A 22,798-nucleotide genomic window follows, 5' to 3' on the forward strand; every position below is an offset into this window, starting at 1 on the left:
GGTAATCATTGAATAGATGGGAAACGGAAGAAATGCTTTCAGGTCGATGCGATGTATGGTGATTCCTGACGCAAGAATCGCCACGATAGTTCTTATCAGTGGAATCTCGTTAATTTTTACAACCCTTCAATTTTTTTTATATTCCACCGGGATTTTGCACATCCCATAAATAAATATAGGAGCACTAGGAACTTTGCATCTCTATTCCTGCCTACCCAACTAGTGTAAGAGCTGCTGTATTTTAGCTGCGGCATTGCATGGTTTCATATACTACGGGACCGTTTATTTCCGCTCTACTTTAGACAATTTTGATAAGACCTGTAAAAATGTAAATCGCAAGTTGAACAACAGTTTTCCTAATTAATCTGTTTGTACTCATGATGGCGCAGTGCTAAGACACTGAGGAGTTCAGGCACAATCGCTGAATAACAACTGTTGAGTCAGTGTTCGTGTAGGTAACGTTGCCTTAATACATTTTCGTACGCTGGACTCAGCACGAAGCTCATCCAGTTCCGGCAATATGTCGGGCTTATTTTTTCGGTCTTCAGTATTCAGGCCAGTCATCCCGCAGTTAGCTGTGCAAGATCAAGCTACAATTTGGGTCAGAATCTTACAATTAGCGTACTCATGGTCAGTAGACTAGGCACTAGAGACAATGTTTTACGTGGCGCTTATGTAGATGAATTTCTACAGCTGCAAGAAGCAACGTGAGCCACTCGCACAAGCACGCCACACAGCACACTGGAAGCCCATGGCGGGTATACATCTCGAGGATCGCTAAACCTAAATTCGCTCTCAGTGATATTGCATGAAATACGTTGTGACTGCTTCCACATTGTAAAACAGCGACAAAGTTGTAGCGGAGTAGTTTCTGGAAGCGCAACGTGGGGTTTCTTTGGCAGAGCCGTTATACCATCGCTGCACACTATTTCATGCGCGCGCATACAAAGAGAGATAAAACAGCGCAAACGCAGTCTTTCATATTTTGTGTGTGTGCGTTTGTGTTTGTATGCAGCCAAGGCAAAAAGTGGCAAAGGGTCCGGTCGAGCACGCAGCCACACACCCTGAAAGTTCGAACGACAATGGAATACGTGCCGGCCATGCACAGAATCTCCGACGAAGCTCTGAATCTCATTGATGAGCTCATGGACAAAAACGGCGAAGTAAAGAACTGCTTTCGTATCCTCCAGCAATGGGCCCTGGAAAGTGAGTTCATGGGAGCCTCCGCAAGCAAACTGACATTTTAAATTTTAGACACTAAGGCGAAGGATATTGAATAAGTGCACCTTGGGACGTCGTTCAATTCAGTGTGTCATGCTTTCACAATTACAAATGCTGAGCACGAACACGCATGAAACGTAGCATTTTGTTGTCCCTCCAAGCTGATGTTCGAGCATTGCGCTTGTAATACAGTTCACGTGTAAATATTCTTGAACTTTGTTGCATTCATGCCAACATCTACTCTACAGTCAGCGCTTCCCTCACCAACGGCATTGATGGGCCCAAACGAAGCGTAGTACACCAGGACGCCGGTCCTTTTTCTATTCCTCCTTACCTTTACCCCACAGCCTAGGCTATCAAACCGTGCGCTCGTCTCGTTGAACTCCTTGCCTTTCCTCTCCTTTCTTTGTCTCTCTCTCTTGAGCAAAGTTTTGCTTGGTGTCACGTGCTATGAGCGCGTTCATTTTTTCTTTAAATTAAAAGGACAAACAACTTATTTTTTTTTCGAATTGGTTTTCGCTTATGCCTGCCGCTCCTGAAAAAGGCAGTGATCGTGCTTTTTGTGACTGTTTAAGTCAACATATGGCTCGCCGACGGTAGGTGATGGCTAATCTTCTGCTGTGCCGATGGCAGAGGGAAGAAAACGACTCACCTCGAGCCGTAATCACCAATCCGGAACAATAAAGATGGTTCGGCATGCGTGGCGGCAGACGGGGAAACATCAGGAGTACATCAATCGCTCTTGATTTTTTTGTGCACGTGATGTCCCACTCTCCTCAAGTGCCCATTTTCAGTTTCCCAAGAAAGACATGACAAATTTTTTTCCTGCTGCAAGGCTTCAGAGCCCACCAGGACTTTTCAGGCAATTTGAATGCTGATATGAGATAGCCTCGGCAGCATAGAAACTCTACATTGTCCGTAACCACGTAATGTCGCTAAAAACAGAGAATTATTAGTGTTATGCTATAAATTATCATTAATTACTTATGAATACTAATACTATCTGTTGCCGTACTATTAAATAGCGACGAAGGTGGAACACACAACCTGCTTCCTGAGGTTTACTATTCTCGGTAATCTGGTTTGTAAAAAAAAATGATGTTTTATATTGAGCCCTCTACTTTAAGAAATCTTTGGCAATCTTCGTAAAAATAATTGGTATACATCGAGGGTTTCAACGCATACCTCAGAAGTGATTTTTTTTGTTTTTTTGAAAAGAGATTGCTTACGGGTGAATAAGGGGTGGTCACTTGCTCTCGACCTTGAGATTGGCGCAATAGAACTTGCAGAAACAGAGCTTGTAGCTTGTAGTAGGAGACAGATTTGCTGTCGCTTCTAAAATAGGCGCCATACATTGGCACTTACCTTCCACCCCTCCCTTATAGAACTCGACGCTATCCTCAGCCAAACATAGAAAACCCTGCTAAGATTTGTAAAAAAAGAGAGCCTTCTCTTCACCTCTTGTAGATGTGGCCAGCAGTTTAGCGACTCCTCATATTTCAACGTGTTTGGCAGGTATTTGTTATACTATCCTCCCGACTACCCCCATTTACGTAATTATGCTACAAATATTAAGAGCCACTGCACTCTCCAACATGCTACATTTTTTTTTCTTTCTTGGTTGTGCTCCCTCAATATACACGTGTGGGCAGAAGAATAAAATACGAGCTGCGAGCTACGAACAGCATACATGACACGATTATTACTCGGAATTCCTGTGTTGTGTTGGTGTAACTGGCGCATCTGAATGATTCTTGTCACTGTCATTTTGGACGGCCAACTTGAAAAACGAATTGTATGTAGACCCTTTCTTGCTATTTTGTCCTGCCGTTTGCCATTCGAGCTTCAGTTCAGCACTTCTCACTGGTACACACTAGTTTATGAGTCACAGAGCAGCGCTTATTTCCCGTTTTATTGCGGTGGTAGCCGTTATGTTTCCTTGCCACGCTGAAGGCGTCTGATGAAGCTACCTCGGCGTAGAAAAAGAAAGTTCTGAACTTCATCGCGTAGAATCACGCTCTGAAGCACAGTGATTTGGCAGACACAAAAGGCGTTGCGCTGATAATCGTGTTACAGCACTGCTCAACGTAAATATCTTGTGACGTTTTCCACTCGTCCTGGAACGCGCTTATTACGCTCTGCACCTTGTTTTCAACGCAGGTATAGCTTCCGTCACCGCCGACATCAGGCTGCGCTGTTTGAAAGAGCCGCTTGACCCAACATCTGACGGTGCCGCCATACTAGAGGACATAAAAATTGCTTTTACTTCCATACAAAAGCTCGGCTACCGGTTTCCGTACTTCCACTACTTGAGGACGCCCACTTGGCGACGTTTCGAAAAAGCTATGGACGACTTCACAGAGTAAGTGCCGCCTGTTGTGTATTAAATAATCCGAAATGCCCATATTAGCCTTGAAAGCTCCACTTATCATAGGAACGCCCGTATTCATTAACGCGGCTCGTAACTCCCTTTATCGACTCTGCTGCACGGACAATACTGCTGACGGATGTTCTGGTTAGAAAGCACGCAAATACGGCAATGGTGTGTCACATAACTAGCACCACCGGACGACCAGCCCATCGGATGATCATCTGAGATGCCCTACTACTGGAAATACGCTTCGACTCGGGGCTGCGAAGTCGAAAAATGCAGCCGTTTTGGTAGCGGCCTAGGTGGCTGTGACAGAATTTGAGATCGACGTCGGGCAACTGCTCCTGCGTCCATGAGAGGTGCAGTGAGCGGCGTAGCGGTGGATCGCGTATTTGAGTAATAGCTTTAGAGATATGTTCTAGGATTAGGCTGCGGAGCGTTGGTGTCCAAAATAGTAGTAGACGCTGACGGTTCCGAGATGCAAGACACCAAGGACCTGGCCAGTGACCGCTGCGCGAACAAACTACTGAATCTTTAAAATCAGACGAGCGTGTTAATTTACGATGACATGACTTCATAGCAAATAATCAGATGCAGGAGGGCTGCTGGTTCCAAGGCTTTGCCGGCGCAACTCGTCGTAGCTCTGACAGAGTTTCATTTGTTTTGACCATTAGTGTCAGCATTCTGATAGCAATATTAGGAATGCGTCGTGTTCAATTCATTTGATTATATCCATTATCTCATCTACGGGCATCGATGTTCCACTCCGGAGTACCAGTGTGCTAGGAATCGCACTTCCACTAAATATCCCCAAGTTTATTACGAAGGTATGCTAGCAAACGGGCAGCGGTCGCAGATGTTCGGCCAAGCACAGCAACCACATGCTTACGCAGGTGGTGATGCCATTTAGGCACAGGCTACTGTTCCTTACAGTTGTTTTACGTTGTGCTTTAGCACTTTCCTAACAGTTTGATGTACACTTGTTATACCTAAATGCATCACTTTACATTCTCTAGGCGCACATACCGTCTCATCGAAGAAGCAGCCCGGCGTATAGAGTGTCAGAAGCTGGAAACCGAGTCAACTGTATTGCGAAGCCTGCTACTGGAAAAGAAGTTGACCTTTGGAGAAATTTTCACATTCACTAGCGATTTCATTCTCTCAGGCGTTGATACGGTAAGCAGTTGAGCACTATTTCACGTTCAATGTACTGTAGATTGAGTACTACTTAACTTACTATCCTTAACAGTGATCCTGACACTAAAGATAGAAGTGCTGGCCCACCGGGAATTACTTTTTCAGACGGCGTTTGCAACAACTTGCCTGCTGTTCCAGTTAGCGAAGAATCGAGAAGCTCAGCAGAAAGCGCGCGATGAAATTCTGAACGCTGCTCGGGTGAAGTCGGGCTTCATAACGCCAGAACAACTCGAGAAAATGCTGTTCCTGAAGGCGTGCCTGAGAGAAAGCCTAAGGTGAGCGAAGCACTCATTGGAATTCGCAGTGACGTTTTGTTTTTCGTGTTTCTTTTTTTGCTTTTTTTGTTATGGCTTCGTGAACAAACAAAAGTAGGCTGTGAATTGCGGTGACTCACGTGTGTACAAAAAGGACCACAGGAAATAAGCAGATCCCTAGAACACGTTTAAAGTTTGGAAGTTAAGCTTCTGGTAAGTTGACTTTCTATTATGTTTCTACAAGCTAATAGTTTCCTGAAAAGCACCTATCGCACTTGCAGCGATAATGTCCTTACTCAGATCTTTAAATATATGCGAAAATGGACGAAGCAACCCTAAAGAACACCGTAGATTGGGTTTATTTGCGTCAAAAAAATTCACTACGCAGCCTGATCCCCACGTTGCATGGATTTTGAGCTTATTCCTAGCAGACCTTGAGCTGAAGAAAACGGCCTGTTCTGGATGACCCCGTGACACTTTCCACTAACACTTAGCGCAGAGCAGGCTTTTCAAGGTCCATAAAGGTATTCACCATGCCTGGGGCCCTATAACGTAAAACTATTCCAATATGTTTCTATTCCAATCTCCTGACGTCATATTTGCGTAAACACTGACGCAAGCACCGGGCGGTCACCCGCAGGGTTTTCTGAACAGACCAATCAAATGCTCTCCTCTCTCATAGGAGGTCACTTTTGTTTGCTTGAAAAACGAATAACGTTGCCTAAACTGAGCGGCTTGTCGTATCTAATTGGCTGACAAGGGGCGAGGAGAACTCTCAAGTGGAGAGGGATTCACTGGGGCAGAGCCAGTGCACTGAAAATCGATAGCCGGATGAAGAGGGTGGTGCCGGCGTGTGCGATTGGTCGGCTTTCCCTTATTTAGCTTGCGGTGGCTGGTCGAAAATCACGGCGGCATGTAACGGAAGCTTAAGAATGGCGCTAAAACTGACCCTCCGCAAAGAAGAGTTGGCAGAATGAAGTGGTAAACATGCCGAAGGGGCTCAAAAACTTTACACGGCCACGCAAGAAGTTTTATTATACGCAAATACACCCATGCTCTCCGGCAGGTGCGAGTAGCCAGCGTCTCAGCAATCGGCTGCAGCCATCTATTATTCCTTTCGGAACGGGGCAGCCTGCGGCTATTCCGAAGATAATTCAGTTTTGTTCGGCATATTAATGCATCTTTATCGCGTACACGTCACTTTGACGCGCTGAGTTTGTGCGGTTTTGTGACGTCGCGTGACAGGCAGGTGAAGTGGGTGCAGCCCGAAAACTTTTTACCAATAGCCGAGGGCTAATGGCGAAAAGGGGTCGAATCAGAAATAACTGTTTTTCTTTTTTCTGTCAAATCATGCATAATCAGTGTGTACACATCATATCAGATGGGGAGGTATCGCGGTTTTCGTGACGTCGCGTGACAGACAGGTGAAGTGGGTGTGGTCGAAAAAAGTTTTTGACCAATCGTGGATGGCTGATAGCAGAATTGGAATAGAAAAGTTTAGAATAGTTTTACGTTATAGCGCCCCCTGGGTGCATTGTCTGTCTAGTTTGTGCAGAATAAAGTAAATGCACGCATTGCACGTGACAATATGAAACAAATCTATGACTTCACCCCACGAAACAGTAGCGTCGTGGAGCAAAACATGTAAGAGACGCTACGGGTTTCGCCACTGCAGTGCAAGCTTCATTCCAACAAAATCTACACTTTCTATGAGCGATGTCGACATTTTGGAATAAGAGTTATGACTATAAAAATGTAATAAAACATGAATTCACTGGGAATGTTGCAGTCAACAGCAATCCGCACGACACTCGCAGCCTTGTTGGGACCTATATATTCTGATAGACTTCGCCCTCCCGCTCTTAGTAGAGTTGGGGCCCTATAACGTAAAACTATTCCAATGTGTTTTTATTCCAATTTCCTGACGTCAAGTTCGCGTAACCGCCGAGGCAAGCAGCGGGCGGTCACCCGCCGGGTTCTCTGAACAGACCAATCAAACGCTCTCCTCGTTCATAGGAGGTCACTTGTGTTTGCTTGAAAAACGAATAACATTGCCTACACTGAGTGGCTTGTCTTATCTAATTGGCTCACAAGAGGCGAGGAGCACGCTCAGGTGGAGAGGGATTCAATAGGGCCGAGCCACTGCACCGAAAATCGATAACCGGGTGAAGAGGGTGGTGCCGGCGTCTGCGATTGGTCCGCTTTCCCTTATTTAGCTTGCGGTGGCTCGTCGACAATCGCAGCGGCATGCAAAGGAAGCGCAAGAATGACGTTAAAACGGATCCTAAGCAAAGGAGAGCTGGCAGAATGAGGTCGTAACAGGCCGAAAGTGTTCAAAAATGTTACGCGGCAACGTAGAAATTTTTATTACACGCAAATAAACCCATGCTCTTCAACAGGTGCGAGTAGCCAGTGCCTGCGCGATCGGCGGCAGCCACCTTTTATTCCTTTCGGAACGGGGCAGAAGAAATTCAGCTATTCAGCTGCGGCTATTCAGAAGAAAATTCAGTTTTGTTCGGCATATTAATGCATCTTTATCGCGTACACGTCACTTTGACGCGGTGAGTTTTTGCGGTTTTGTGACGTCGCGTGAGGGGCAGGTGAAGTGGGCGCAGCCCGAAAACTTTTGACCAATGGCCGAGGGCTAATGGCGAAGAGGCGTCGAATCAGAAATAACTATTTTTCTTTTATTCGGTCAAATCATGCATAATCCGTGTGCACGTTATATCAGATGGGGAGCTTTCGCGGTTTTCGTGACGTCGCGTGACAGACAGGTGAAAGGGGAGTGGTCCTAAAAGTTTTTGACCAATCGCGGAAGGCTGATTGCAAAATTGGAATAGAAAAGTTTGGAATAGTTTTACGTTATAGCGCCCTTGGATTACTTAGAAATACCATTGTTTGTTTCATTGCTCTTCGTGCCTTTTATGCTTTGACGCGTTGAATGCTGTTTGTTTGTGAACTATAAACGGAACCCAACATGTAACTTCGTCCTAATGCTGATACATTATTTTCGCAGTAGCAAGATGAGCCCTGTCTTATGAATGCGTAATTTTTGAGTTTCAGAAACCTTTGTTCGTAAAAGTGACGCTATTGATAATTTGGATAACTGGTCTATAAATCTACCCAAATTTAATCCTTGCCTCTTGCGCCTCTTTAAAAGGAAGTGTTTAGGTCTGCGTAAAACGAAATCGATAAATGTTGTATCATGCCATCATGTGCAATGCTCAGTAACCTTCGTTTCTTAATATTGTCTGGAGTCATATTGCGGCTCGTTATACACCATGTAATGGTTTTATTGGCAGGTTGAACCCACCTGCTCCTGGAATTTACAGAATACTGGACCGTGACGTTGTGTTGTCCGGCTACGTGGTCTCAGCTGGGGTAGGTTCCACTTAAAATTTTTATATTTTTATCTTTCGGGTTTCGAACACCAAATGCCGTTGGTCGTATTCGCACGAATGAGCGAAGCCGCGCTTCTGCGACCATTGTGAACTCCCGAGCGATAAAAGCCTCAGCCTAGAGCCGACGTTTATGTCGTGTATAGAATTGAAAGAAGCTCCGTGATATGATGGCATTGCAACTCAGTTTCTGTTATGGACTAGTATGTTACGAGCCTGAAAAAACGTTTCGGTTGTTGAAATACCACTCCTAGATGCCGAAATGTCGATCTTCCGTACGCGTTGACAAAACAACTGTCGCATCAGGTTTGTTCTGGTAAAACCACTTTCCTTTACCTAAGCATGAATGTGAAGGCGTAGCATTGAATATCTAGGTAGTGTGCAATGCTGTATGCTTGACTGCATTCGAGAAGTGCTCCACTTTCGATTTTGCTACCTAGAATAACACAACGGTCGATATCGTGTAATTGTTACTTTTCTCAAGAACTCCCCACAAGAAAATGAGTGTACCTCTACTAGATCTTTATACATTCATATGTCTTCAAATTCTGGGTGAACATTTTTCCTCGTTTCTTCTAATATATTTTAGAAAGAATCAATTGCTATGTGCCATATAATGTACAAAGGGTGGCAAAAGAACGTAACTACTTCTAACCCAATATTCGTTAGCCTACAAGGGTTGGAAATATTAGGTTAGGGCTCGGCGAGGGAGACAAAAATTCAGAAAAATGTAATAATACGATTAGAATTATTTGCCTGCTTCCCCCACTTTGCCGTTTGTATCGCGTTTCTCTAGCCTCTTTACTCCGGTGGTTCTATTGACCTTGAAACCAGATCACGTGAGTTGAAAACAAAGGCGATGCGTTATCAGGTGACATTTCCAGACATATCTTCTCAAATTAAACTATTCTTTTTTCACCGCCAGTTACGTATGTGCACCAGTCACTTGTAGATATGCAGCAGGTGAATTTTACACTCCTCACCATTCTTGCGAAATACACGAGTTTCGTGATTGCATAACATTAAATGAATCTTTACCAATTGTTTCAACAATGAATCTCTCACCACCAAAAAACATGTGCGAAACTCCGTGAACGCTAAACGCCTTAATGACAATAAACATCGTCAGAGATAGGTACTGCTTGAATTTTTTTCTACGGGATGTCAGCACTACTACATGCAGTTCTTTTATGCACTCATCCCATATCTTTATCTCTACTACACCCACCTTTATACACGTTTTGGACTTAGAAACGGCAGTGAAAGAAGGAAACTAAACAAAAAACAAGGCAGACAGATTGAAGAAAAGGGCTCATAGCCAGTTATAAGTGGTCACGTTGAAAGAGTTCACAAGTACGGCCCGTCAGCCAGCCATGGCTGACAGACCGGAAGACTAGGACAAACAAGCGCTTCCACGGAAGAGGACGAGTGCCCAGTAGGAAATTATGTAGCGAATTTATAAATTTGGTTGCTCTTGAGTGCTCTTTGTCGCTGTCCGGCCGCCTTCAGCAATATTACGTGCAACATCATGGTACCTGCTCTTTAGAAAAATTGTAGCGTTTGAACGTTTTTGTGAATGCGGGCATGTGCTCCTAACACCGGCGTCACCCGAATGGCTATGGCTGTCATCGGGCTTTGTGAACGAACTTTTCCTCTCTTTTGGGGGCTTTTTTGGTTTAGCAATAAAAACTGTAAAGTCATCCTATAATCGCTTAAATAGCGTAACACGTTTTACACAAGACGACGAATAACAACAGCAACGTCTCCTAGAATGGTGCTGAATCTATGCACGAGTGCGACATATTAGTGCTTCGCAGCATTCCTGGCTAGATAGGAGTAGTGCACTGGCAGATACGAAATGCCTCTGGCACGCAGGTATTGCTTAAAGGTATTTTATTCCGCCTAATGGCTAGAGTTCGAGCTTCGATACTAGAATTCCGTTGCTCTAATCCGGCCATTGAACAATTTTATGTGTGTTTATTTATTGCATTATGTGTACATATATGTGTACACATATGTAATGTAATACATATATGTATTACGTTATATGTACATATACTTACAAAAATCCGGGACATCACAGCGACGGCAAAAGTTCGTCTGAAGCGTCAAGCTACATGGCTATCGCAATAAGAGAAAACAGATATGAAAAAACTATACGATTGCTTTTGAATATACTTCGAAGGAATCTATATCTGAAGGGCTTAGCTGTAATGCGTACAGGTAAGGCTTTGCCTCAAGATTGATCAATCGTATGTATCAGAAAAAAATGAGCTTCTTCTATTAGACGCTGTTTTTCATAGAAGCGACAAATCATGCTGCTCAATTTTTTCAGCAGTGGCATCAGAATAACGGCTACTTAAGCGCGGACAAGTTTGGATAACTGGTGATATCGCCTTCAGGCGCCCTCGGCGGCAAAGCACGCCCAGACTAGGCGGAGTTCTCTTTTCGCCGAGTTAATTTAAGCGATGGTATGTTAGTTAATGGCGATGACAGATAAAGAAACGCAGGGAGGCTAACATTACTTTGTGCGGTTTGCTACCCTACCCGTGGGGACAGGGATGTGGGAGTTGCATAGAGTGAAGACAAGATTTAAATCAGTCACACATGCTACATGCAAGTCGCAGCGCGTATGCAGCTTGGCATTCAAGTCTGTCGCTGTCAGATGCTACAGCTCGTCTGACACTCTGTGCTGACGAGATGATACACCAGGCCTCCGGGCCCTCCGCTTCGGTGAAAGTTCGATCGTTCCGTTAACTGAAAGCACAGTGAAAAGTCTGGCGTTGTTTGTTTGTGTGGGAGCAATCGCGTATTAGATGGTCAGTACTTTCTCCACGTTTGCGCGCTCAGCGCACAAAGGTAAATGACTCATTCCAGTGCGATAGCTTTCAATAAATTCAACGCTACTCCACCTCACGGATGGCATAGCAGGGTTGCATCGATCATTACCATTGCAGTTACCACAACATCTTTCAAGATAATGAGAATAAATTTTGCAGTGCTAGTTGGTATCGGATGAATAATCAACGACGATTTAACTGAGCAATAATAAGCTGTGTCGCATACTGGTTATGAAGCTGCGTTTTACTAATGTGCTATGTTCTTGTTTCGCAAACAATTATTGAAGAATGTTTGCATAGTATCGCTCCCTTAACAGCTACGTTTTAATTACGCGTGCTTAGTTTTTAAACTTGTAGTTTGGCGTGTGATTGGATGTTTCCTATGCATATTTCCTTCGGAAATATCACAGCAATCTCTTTCTTGTTATTTTCTTGTTCTCAGGTGCCTATCTTTGTAGATTACTACGTCGCTGGACGCATCAATGAAAATTTTAGCCATCCAGAGCTGTTCCTACCTGAGCGCTGGCTGAAAGAGCAGCCAGAAAACCTGCACCATGACAGATACGCCTCCCTTCCGTTTAGCTTTGGACCGCGGATGTGTCCTGGCCGAACAATAGCGGAGCTCCACGCATGCCTTCTTGTAGCCAAGGTACGTGTGATTACGGAGACTGAGCTGCCTATACTAGCGAGCAAATTCATCAGCAGAACTCCTAACAGATTAGCAATATGTCAGAGCCTGCGTTCTGTAAACCCTTTTGTATGCCATGATGCTTGTAGTCGAAGCAGCAGATATTTAATGGATGACTTTCCATTAGAAGGGGCCAATGGATACATGAAAAACAGCCCTCCTTGATTAAACCTCGTGTATGTCAGAATACATACTTGTGTACGTTATTCCTTGTGACATCTGTGCGTGTATATATATCCAAAGAAGCCAACAAACAAAGACACCTAGGACAACACAGGGAAAATAACTTGTACTTGCCGATTGGAATAAAAAAATATAAATTAATGGAATTGAAAGTCGATGAAAAAACAACTTGCCGCAGGTGGGGAACGATCCCACGTCTTTGCATTACTCGTGTGATGCTCTAACAATTGAGCTACCACGGCGCCGTCTTCCCATCAACTTTCTGCGGTAGTTATGTGTTACTGTTAGAACTAACCCTCGGAGTGTTAGCCAGCTCCACCATTCACAACCCTCGGCAGCGGATGTGGAACATCCTTGCTGCCGCAGGCGTCACGAGTACCGGATCTTTTTGGGTGAAGGCAACTGGTCAATAAACGCACGTGCTACCTGAGTGCATGAATCTTCTCCGGATTCGAAAACCTCATTCTGTAATGAACGAGAAGAAAGGGGGTGAACCGAGGGGCCCGATTTTTATTAATCATATCATCAGAAGCCAACAAACAAAGACATCGAGGACAACATAGGGAAAATAACTTGTACTTACCGATTGGAATAAAGAAATTATAAATTAATGGAATTAAAAATGAATAATGAAACAACTTGCCGCAGGTGGTTAACGATCGCTTTATGCGCTTTCGCTTTACGCCTGCGATGCGAAGACGTCCGATGTGTGTGTGTGTGTGCGTGCGTGCGTGCGTGCGTGCGTGTGTGTGTGCGTGCGTGTGTGCGTGTGCGTGTGTGTGCGTGTGTGCGTGTGTGCGTGTGTGCGTGTGTGTGCGTGTGTGCGTGTGTGCGTGTGTGCGTGTGTGTGTGTGTGTGTGTGTGTGTGTGTGTGTGTGTGTGTGTGTGTGTGTGTGTGTGTGTGTGTGTGTGTGTGTGTGTGTGTGTGTGTGTGTGTGTGTGTGTGTGTCTGTGCGCGCCCGCGCGCGCGTGCATATGTGGTGCCGCCGGCAATATGACAATGCGTCGCACCAGAAACCAAAAGCAGTATGACATCTTGTCACGTTGTTTAATACGGCACGTACAAAGATGGAGTCGCAGAATTCTACACGTGAAGCTCGGGAACCTTGCTTTCCTGACGCCGACACCTTTGTCCGCAACATAATGTGTCGGGCAAAAAAAAATATTCTTGTAGTCGCCTCTTCTCCAGAAATTTTGCATAAAAATGAACCTTTTTATGATGTAAAATATTATCACAATGGAATAAATGAAGCCTGATTCATGACAACTTGGAAGAAGAACGTTGCCGCTGGTATACAAACGGTTATGCGCTTTCTTTTTTGCCGACTGCTGTTCGAAATACTTGAAGAAAGAACTCTCTCAGTGTGTTGTGCGAGTACTCAGTGGGCGTAATTTTTATGTACAAATGCGGACAAATTATTCCGCGGGGCATCTTGACTTTTAACGTTTCCTCATCGTGTAGGAAGCTCTAGAAACGAATGGAGCAGGTGTGTGTTATGGAGGTCTCGTATGCACTCAAACATACCCACTAAAATATACGTACGTGTCCTAGGCACATGTAGAGGTGAGCTCCACGATTAGTGTTCAGTGCGATAAAATGGAATACAGTAGCAGAAGCGTGTACGTGTATATACTATGGCTTCTCTCATTACCTCTGACTCGGTCATTGTCAACTTAATGCGTAGTCGCCAAAGGCTGCAACGATAGTCTTCTCGTCAACGTCAATATTTTCCCTACGTACTGCCCCTTTTTAACTAAAAATAAATTGAATCTGGCAACGCCTGGCCATCACTGTCGGCTTATTTCACGCCGTCTTAGTCCTTGTGGCATCGTCGATTGGGCCTTTCCACATAGCTACGTGGAGGCTCTGGCCTCCTGCTTCAAATGGCATGCCTCAGGCAACGCGTGAGGCATGGGCCTGGGCGAATGCTTGGGCGAACGCACGAAGATGCCGTTTGCACTATACTTTCCAGTCATTTAATAATCATGCCCCACCTTAGGCATTCCTATAAAACGGTTTGAGATGCTGTTTGATTGCACTCAGCTCCTTTCAACAGCTCATTTCTATGCTACGTACATCTGGTAACGTATTGCTTCCTTTCTTTTCATTCTGTCTTAGTTATTGGTGCATTGTATGAGGGGCCAATTCTCTGCTTTTCTTTTCTCATTTACAAGATTCACAGTTTACCTCACAGCCAATCGTTACCGCAGTATATCTATCGCATAACGTAAAGGTTTTTTTTTTTTTTTTGCAACTGGACTCCACTATGACGTTATATTTCATTCTGTCTTAAAAGTGGGAATATCCGGTATACTATTCAATATTCGAAGGCAATTTTTCTCGAATATTATTCTTTGATTCCACTTGACAATTTCGCCATTTCCCTATAGCTTATACCTTCGGGAACGCCGTGGCAAAATTACAAACTTTTAGGGCTATTTAGCCACAAGCTAATGTATTACGGGTACGATGCTCATACCAACTGAGCAACCTCGGCGCCACACACACAAGCTAATGTCAAAGTCTTATATATTGGAGTACGGCTTGGAGCATACCGGGAGTCAAAAGGCTTATCTAGAGAGATCTTCTAAATGGATAGGGTCAGCATTTTTAGAGGTGCGGTCAGCTAAACAAGCCACTATGATCTAGAAGTTGAGGAGGAATTAGTGGAGGAAGTTCATAGTCATACTGACTGCCTACCTGGGGTGTCGACTATTGCTGTTGTCAATGCGGAAATTCTCGCAAGTGTGACAAATAAGAGGAGCCAAGTGACCCTGGAATGCCCATGACTAATCTCGACCGCAAATTGCACTGCCATGACATGTCGTTCTGCCAATGCTTGTGTTAAGTCGTGCCAAGCTGTAAAGTGCAGAAGCATTTTGAGAAATTGAAATAAATGAAGCCACACCAGGCAAGACGTGTGTGACTATCAAATTTTCTTAGACCAATTTTCTAGAAACCATTGCTTGACTTTAGGCATCAGATGGTTTCTTAAATATGGTTTCTTAAAGTTCAGGAGCATTTGAATCCTTGCTCGAATTGTCACCAAAGCGGCATGATTACGGCAAATTGGAATACATCGAGGAAAAGCCGAATGACGGACCAAAAGTGGATTCGGCAGCACTTTCGTAGTTTCAATGATAGAAAAATTCGATTAAAACTTCCATTAACTTTGCACGGAAACGCCGCATTCGCCGAATAACTCCTGTGTTTTTATGCCACCTTTCCTGCTTGCAGATTTTGCTGAAGTACGAGGTCCATTGTGAGAAAGAAGACATTGGGTTTCATGGACGGTTGGGCAACGTACCAAATGACTCAGTTGACTTCTCTTTCAAAAACGTTTCTACGCCAGCTGTATTAAAAATGGCTTAATGAGCAGGTGTTAGGTGTCACTCTAAGCATACTACGCTGAGACATCGTGGTGGTACACTATAACGACAAACTGTAATTAGGGTATTGAATTAACTAATAAAATCACTGTTTTCTAATTACTTTACTCGCATATATACAGAAACAGTGCGCTGAGAAGGAATACTACAATAGAGCAGCCTAAATATAAGAGGCTACGCGGAACAATCGGCCATTATGCAAGCCAGCAAAGTGAGGACGACGCTTGGGACGTTCCGATCGATTGCGCACTCATCGAGATTGTTTAAGAGCCCAGAGCAGCTTTGAAGCCGTGGTATAGAGGCTGAATGCTTGCTCTCCCCTGCCCCCCCCCCCATTAGGCCAGCCTTCTACATATTACAGGAAGAAGGTAACCACAATTTCTTTAATTGCTTCCTTAATAGTTAATAAATTCTATTTGAATCAGAGAAGTCATAGGCTGCAACAAAAGAAGAAAAAATCACCTGCAGCTTTTACTGCCTGTGAGGGCCGCTACAAGTGCTGCGCAGAAAGGTGCGTAAATCTTCAAGGTGGACATGTTGAGGAGATTGACGCGTACTTGCAGAATGCTGATTCTGTGAAGGAGGTTACCCATGGGTACGTTTTCATTACTTTCGAAAATGTCAATCGCATACTGTGGGAATTCTACTGTAGTTCCCCTCACATCTGAGTGCTCAAATCCGTGTCACCGGTTATTCTTCTTTCGTCGAAACTGTAACACTTTGCACGCAGTTCTTTACTTAAATATGAAATCAAAGTTCATTGACCATTACCAAGTAAACAAAGCACCCGTTAAACTACACAAGTCGCAGAAAAGGTTATTGATTACAAGTAATTATTTACAGGTAATGGGTTGCGCACAATTCTGCAAGAAACCCAGCTTCGAGCCCCGTAGGGAGGTTGTGCTTTCTAATTATATTTCTTGTTCTATTTGCCCCTTCTGTGCTGGCTATTTTTCTACAGTCGTTTCTATTTCTACGCGAAGCCATAAGAATTTAGGCAAAAGTTGTGCGAAGAATAGCAAAATAAGAAAGAATTCACCGATCACGAACCCAACGTGGCCGCAAAACTTAGGCGAACCTTAATTTCCACAGGCGCCACCCGGGTCTCAACAAAAATATACCAGTTAAGGATAGCCTCCGAGGTCTGCGCAGGTGCGAAACATGGCCTCGACTGCTTCCTGGTTTCGACATGACCGTGCTTTCCGAAGCCATCGGCGCAAAAAGGAAACGGATAGTGACCGTTCTTGACGCCAGGAAATGACGCAGCTTCGAATACCCGCAAAGACGAGTTAAAAAGAACGGCCTTGGAGCGGAAGCAGTTATTTCTTCTTCTTTTCCACAAGAACAGCTTTGTCTGTTTGCTTTGATCACTGCACGCTTTCTACTTGTCTGCATTCAAAAGAAACAACGTTATCGTCTGGTGACTGCAGGCATAGGCGGCGAGGTTTCATTTTTCCGGGGCGGGGCTTGGGGCCCGACCAGCTTTCTGAACCCTCCATATATATATATATATTTCTTGCACTCGAAGAAACTTCGGTTGATCTCGAAGAATTGAGCGCTGAAGTGACGGCGTTATATGAGTATATACACGACCTGATAGTAGGAGACTGTTAAATTTTACAGCCTCAGTACTCTCGGCGGTGTAATCTTCCTTCGTATAATTGTCGCATACTTGGCTATCAATAATACTGCTTCGCCTTCCCGGCGAAACTACAGCTCCTCTCTCTCTCGCTCTCTCTTGTTCTTTTTTTGTGAGTCCAAGCGCTACTGCGCATAATTGCTGTTGATTCTGATTTAGAGTGAATCCGACTTGGTCTCATTTCGGTTACTGAGTGAATTATACATTGTTCCCCAACTATCATGCACGAAGACTTAAAGAAGGAGAAGTTGCGTTACTCGAAGAAAACTAGTGCATATTATTTCCACTACAGTGTAGTAGCCGCCAGTTTTTCGGCGCGTACTCTATTGTGCTTCTGTGCATGTATGGGGGGTGCCGCGAGAGGGACGACTAGTACATATATTTGTCTGACCTTCGTGCTTGCGCCTTCAGACATTCTTGTGGATTTGTTTCACTACGTTTTATCGGCCCTAATCGACCTGAATAGGAATTAAGAATTAAATTATAAGGTTTTACGTGCCAAAACCACTTCGTGATTATGAAGCTCGCTGTAGTGGAGGACTCCGGAAACGTCAACCACCTGGGGTTCTTGAACGTGCACCTAAATCTAAGTACACGGGTGTTCTCACATTTCGCCCCCATTGAAATGCGGCCGCCGTGGCACGGATTCGATCCCGCGACCTCGTGCTCAGCAGCCCAACACCATAGCTACTGCGCAACCACGGCGGGTGACCTGAATTTCAAAGCAAATTATGCGTTTTCTAAACGAACAAGGCAATAAGATTCTGCAAGTACGCAAGTATGCAAATATACATACACTGTGAAGAAACAGCACCACCTGGTTTTGACGTTGCTAGAGTTGACAGGAAGCACGGCCGAGGAGGTGATGCAGCGCTTTTCCTCAAATCTGACCTACAATATTCTGTAATCTTAGCTCCAATCGAACTAGAATCAGTTTGGTATAAAATATACCTTGAGAAGAGATCAATAACAGTTGGCATCCCACATCGCCCTCCCGTTTCTTCTCCTGACCTCTTATTTAGTCTGAATACGTTTTTACACGAGCGCGACATCCTCTCTTCAGACATACTGCTCATGGGTGATTTTAATGCTACAGATATATCATGGACGGCATTAGCCCTGTCTGTTGATGAGCATCGCTCATCGAGTGAGCTTCTCGAGCTGCCACAGTCGACTGGTCTTAAACAGATAGTAGACCCTCCTACCAGAGGCGAAGCCCTTCTAGATCTTGTCTTTCTCAGCCAACGCCTCGTCGATGGCACTTTCGAATGTGAAGTCACCGACAGTATTTCGAATCATCGAGCAGCTTCAGTATGTATTTCTCTTACGATAAGAAAGCCACACATTTCGTACACCTCATTTCCAAACTTCGATTGTGCAGATGATGCTTCCATTATGGATACCCTGAGGGAAAATTTCGACAACTTTGTGCAAATAAATGCTGCCAATGGGGGTAATGATTGAGTTTATTTTTTCGAAAACCTCATTCTCATGCATTCGCCGTTTTGTCCCTGTTAAAACAAAAAAACTTGGATGACCACAGATATTTTACACATGTCACGACGTGTCAATAGACTACGGCGCTCAAAGCTGAGTGGTGATCCCGCTAAACTACGATGTTTAGCCAAGTGAAGGAGGAACTTCGAGATAAACTTAAATCGACGAAAGACTTCTACTTTAGAGCAAGATTGCCTCAACTTCATAAAAGCAATTGAAAAAATTAGGCAATCCATCTGACCTTGTGGGATTTGTAACCCCACTCTTGCAATTAATGAGGAGTCTACTAGGAGCTCTAATAAAATCGCATCTGCCTTTAACTCATATTTTCAATCCGTTTTTGCGCAAGATAACCTTGAAGTTCCTCCTTTTCAATATGATATGGCATCAACAATTAGTGACCTCTCTGTATCACTTAACGTAGTCCTTAATTTAGTGTTAAAACTCGGTAGTAAGAAATCCTGTGGTCCTGACGGCATTTGCAATGCTTTCCTTGTTCGTTACTCCCTTTCGACTAGTCGTTGTCTTACACGTATTTTCAACAAATCATTACCAACAAATCATTACCAACTGCGTCTGTTCCTTTTATGGCAACGTGCTAAAATTTTACCTTTGCCCAAATCTGGTAATAAGCATTTCTTAACTAACAGCCGACCAATTTCCCTAACCTGTCACTCGGGATTACCTAGTATTCAGTAACATACTAAATGATTGTCAGCATGGTTCTCGTCGTGGTTCTAGCGCCGTAACCCAACTCACGCATCACATTGTTAAAGAACTATTCATTGGTACACAGGTTGACGCAATTTTTATACATCTGTCCAAAGCGCTCGACGCTGCGGTTTACCATAAGCTACTACTTAAACTCAGCCTCATCCTAAATAATTCTAAACTCGTATGCTGCATTGCCAGTTCTCCGTCTGACCGTTCCCAATGTGTACGCTATAATGCTTCTGACTCCCCTATTACTAACGTTTCCCCTGGCGCGCCGTAGGATACAGTCGTCGGCCCACTTCTCTTTTTACTTAACATTAATGACTCGCCACAAAATATAATTACTAAAGTACGTCTCTATGCTGATGATTGCATCCTCTGTCACGATATTAAATCCCCTGAAAATCATACTGTTCTTAATGACGCATTCTCACACTTGTGTTCATGGTATAACACCTGGCAGATGAACGCAAACGTCACCGAAGCCGTTTCAATGACATTCACTAGGCGTTTAACTCCTTCCGCCTTTTCGTACGCTTTCAATAACTCCTTTCTACTAAAAGTGCCCCAATATAAGTACCTCGGGCTCTTATTCTCTCACAACTTATATTGGAGCAAGCATATTGAAGCATTATGTGCTAAATCACTTAAAGAACTCGGCTATCTGCAACGCACCCTTCGTGTGACTCCTCAAGAAACTATACTCCTAACATAGAAAACACTAATCCAGCCAATCCTTGAATACGCATTTAAAATTTGGAACGCTTTTCATAAAAACAATATTAACAAGATTGAGTCCGTACAAAAGTAAGCTGTTCGTTTTCTATACCGTCGCTACGACAGGGATTTTTCACCTTCCCCTAACCTCTCTAATATCAACATAACCACTCTGGCAACACGTCGCCACAACGAAAAAATAAAGTTCTTGCGCACCTTAGCTCTCCACGCTGAACACGCTTAGATAAACACTTCTGATTTGCTGAAGCTTCCCGCACCCGTAGCTCTCACAACTTAGATCTCTTGCCACTGCACTCTAGAACTGATGTGTAAAACCTACTCTTTTCTCCTCAACAATTGAACGTTGGAACGCATTACCCGGAAATGTTCGTTCCTTGCCCCTGACCAGCTTTTTGTCTGCAATTGACAAATAATGTTATCGCCGCTCCTACTATAGCCCAGATGTGTTGCAGTATAAATGAATAAATAAATAAATAAATAAATAAATAAATAAATAAATAAATAAATAAATAAACTGGCAGTTCCGTCCAAAAGGCGACGCACCGATTGCGACAGTAAATTAGCAGATAGCTGTACGAAGTAAAGGACCCTATAACGTAAAACTATATATAGTCCAATTTGTTTTTATTTCAATCTCTGACGTCAAATTTGCGTAACTGCCGACGCAAGCATCAGGCGGTCACCCACAGGGTTTTCTCAACGGACCAATCAAGCACTCTCGTCGTTCACAGGAGGTCACTTTTCTTCACTTGAAAAACAAATAACATTGCCTACACTGAGCAGCTTGTCTCATCTAATTGGCTCACAAGAGGCGAGGGGCGCGCTCAAGCGGAGAGGGATTCCACTGCACTGAAAATCGATAATCGGATGAAGATGGTGGTGCCGGCGTCTGCGATTGGTCAGCTTTCCCTTACTTAGCTTACGGTAGCTCGTTAACAATCGCGGCGGCATGCAACAGAAGCTTAAAAATGACACTAAAACTGATCCCCAGCAAAGAAGAGTTGGCAGAACAAGGTCGTAAACGTGCCGAAAGTGTTCGAAAATGTTACACAGCCACGCTAAAAGTTTTATTACATGCAAATGAACCCACGCTCTCCGGAAAGGTGTGAGTATCCAGTGCCTAAGCGATCGGCGGCAGCCATCTTTTATTCCTTTCGGAACGGGGCAGCCTGTGGCTATTCAGAAGAAAATTCAGTTTTGTTCGGCATATTATTGCATCTTTAACGCGTACACTTCACTTTGACGCGCTGAGTTTTTGTGGTTTTGCGACGTCGCGTGACAGGCAGGTGAAGTAGGTGCAGCCCGAAAACTTTTGACCAATAGCCGAGGGCCAATGGCTAAGAGGCAGTCGAATCAGAAATAACTATTTTTTTTTGTTCCAACAAATCATGCATAATCAGTGTGTACACGTCATATCAGATGGGGAGCTATCGTGGTTTTCGTGGCGTCGTGTGACAGACAAGTGAAGTGGGGGTGGTCCAAAATGTTTTTCAACAATCGCGGATGGCTGATTGCAGAATTGGAATAGAAAAGTTTGGAATAGGTTTACACTATAGGTGCCATGCACCGTAGTTTTATCGGCCGTATAAACTTGAACTATCAAAATTAACAATGATACGATGTGTAAGCATGACCCAACGAGGACGTAGAAAGAAACAGAGACAACGCTGTCTTTGTGTGTGTCTGCTTCTTTCTACGTCCTTGTTCAGTCGCGCTTACGCATTCTATCATGGATTCAAACCAACTAGACCGCAAACGTATTTTAACTAAATTAAGCAGCACGGCGTCCTGCGTGCACAGATGAACATGAGAAAATATTGCTCGATGAGCGCGGAAACTCGCTGTAAAAATTATCGAGTGAGGAATCACGGCAGCAGCAACCACTTTGGCCTTCATGCGTCTCTCGGTTCAGCGCGAACGAAACGTCGCAAGCACAGCGCATACGAAGCTACCGGCACTACGCGCACTCTGCGGACATCGCAGATCGCTTCGAAGATGAGGTCCGCCCGGGCGCGCACTTTGGCCACGTTGCAGATCGCTTTCAAGACACAGGAGCGCCGGCAACGCGTCCCTACAGCGTCCGTCAAAGGCGTCTGCTACGGCTTCCGCGATTCGCGTGGCCAACGCCGTGGGAGACGCCGTGGTTGTCTCCAATTTGTACGGAGCGGCGGGCGAGCAGGACATCGATGCGCCCTAGCAGCCGCCAGAGAAGAACGCCCCTCCTCCCTCGCCTGACCCCTCTGCCTCGCGCACGACAAGAGAGGGCACGCATCCGGGCGGCGTTTCTCGCTCGCGGACGCGAGATGGAACCGCGTACGCTGGCTCGCCCTCACACACTTTCACTCAAACGGAACCTCACGGAAGCGGCGGTGGCAAAAATGCGCCTAAAGTATTCATATAATTGCTATCGCAATACTAAATATTCTCTACGCATTGGGTCGTTTATAAAGCAACAGTTCTAGGAAATAATCAGTTTGCAAACTGACAAAGTGGTTTAAAGCCCAGAAAGGCGAAATTTAGGCGATTTCATTCATGCATGAACCATCGATCTGATGCCGGTTTAATCGTTTTTCTTGCAGCTGCAGTACACACTAGCGCCAAAGTTCCCTCTAGAGATTTTTGTAGAAAAATATTTTTTTCCCGTAATTGCACGGCCCTGCTGGTGCTC

The 22,798-nt window shown here is 44.5% G+C and overlaps 1 protein-coding gene across 1 annotated transcript in view; it reads left to right on the forward strand.

The window, feature by feature from the left end:
• Positions 1-15,577, forward strand: part of LOC142581965 (putative cytochrome P450 49a1) — a 101,446-nt gene extending 85,869 nt beyond the window's left edge. Inside the window, exons 3-9 of the mRNA XM_075691400.1 lie at positions 1,016-1,206; positions 3,382-3,583; positions 4,609-4,768; positions 4,895-5,064; positions 8,346-8,424; positions 11,724-11,930; positions 15,391-15,577. Coding sequence (XP_075547515.1) covers positions 1,016-1,206; positions 3,382-3,583; positions 4,609-4,768; positions 4,895-5,064; positions 8,346-8,424; positions 11,724-11,930; positions 15,391-15,525 — 1,144 coding nt within the window. The 3' untranslated portion in view covers positions 15,526-15,577. The remainder of the gene's footprint in view (positions 1-1,015; positions 1,207-3,381; positions 3,584-4,608; positions 4,769-4,894; positions 5,065-8,345; positions 8,425-11,723; positions 11,931-15,390) is intronic.
• Positions 15,578-22,798: the final 7,221 nt, after the last annotated feature.

The sequence above is a fragment of the Dermacentor variabilis genome, chromosome 5, assembly GCF_050947875.1.
Source record: "Dermacentor variabilis isolate Ectoservices chromosome 5, ASM5094787v1, whole genome shotgun sequence".
In the NCBI taxonomy this organism is placed as follows: domain Eukaryota; kingdom Metazoa; phylum Arthropoda; class Arachnida; order Ixodida; family Ixodidae; genus Dermacentor; species Dermacentor variabilis.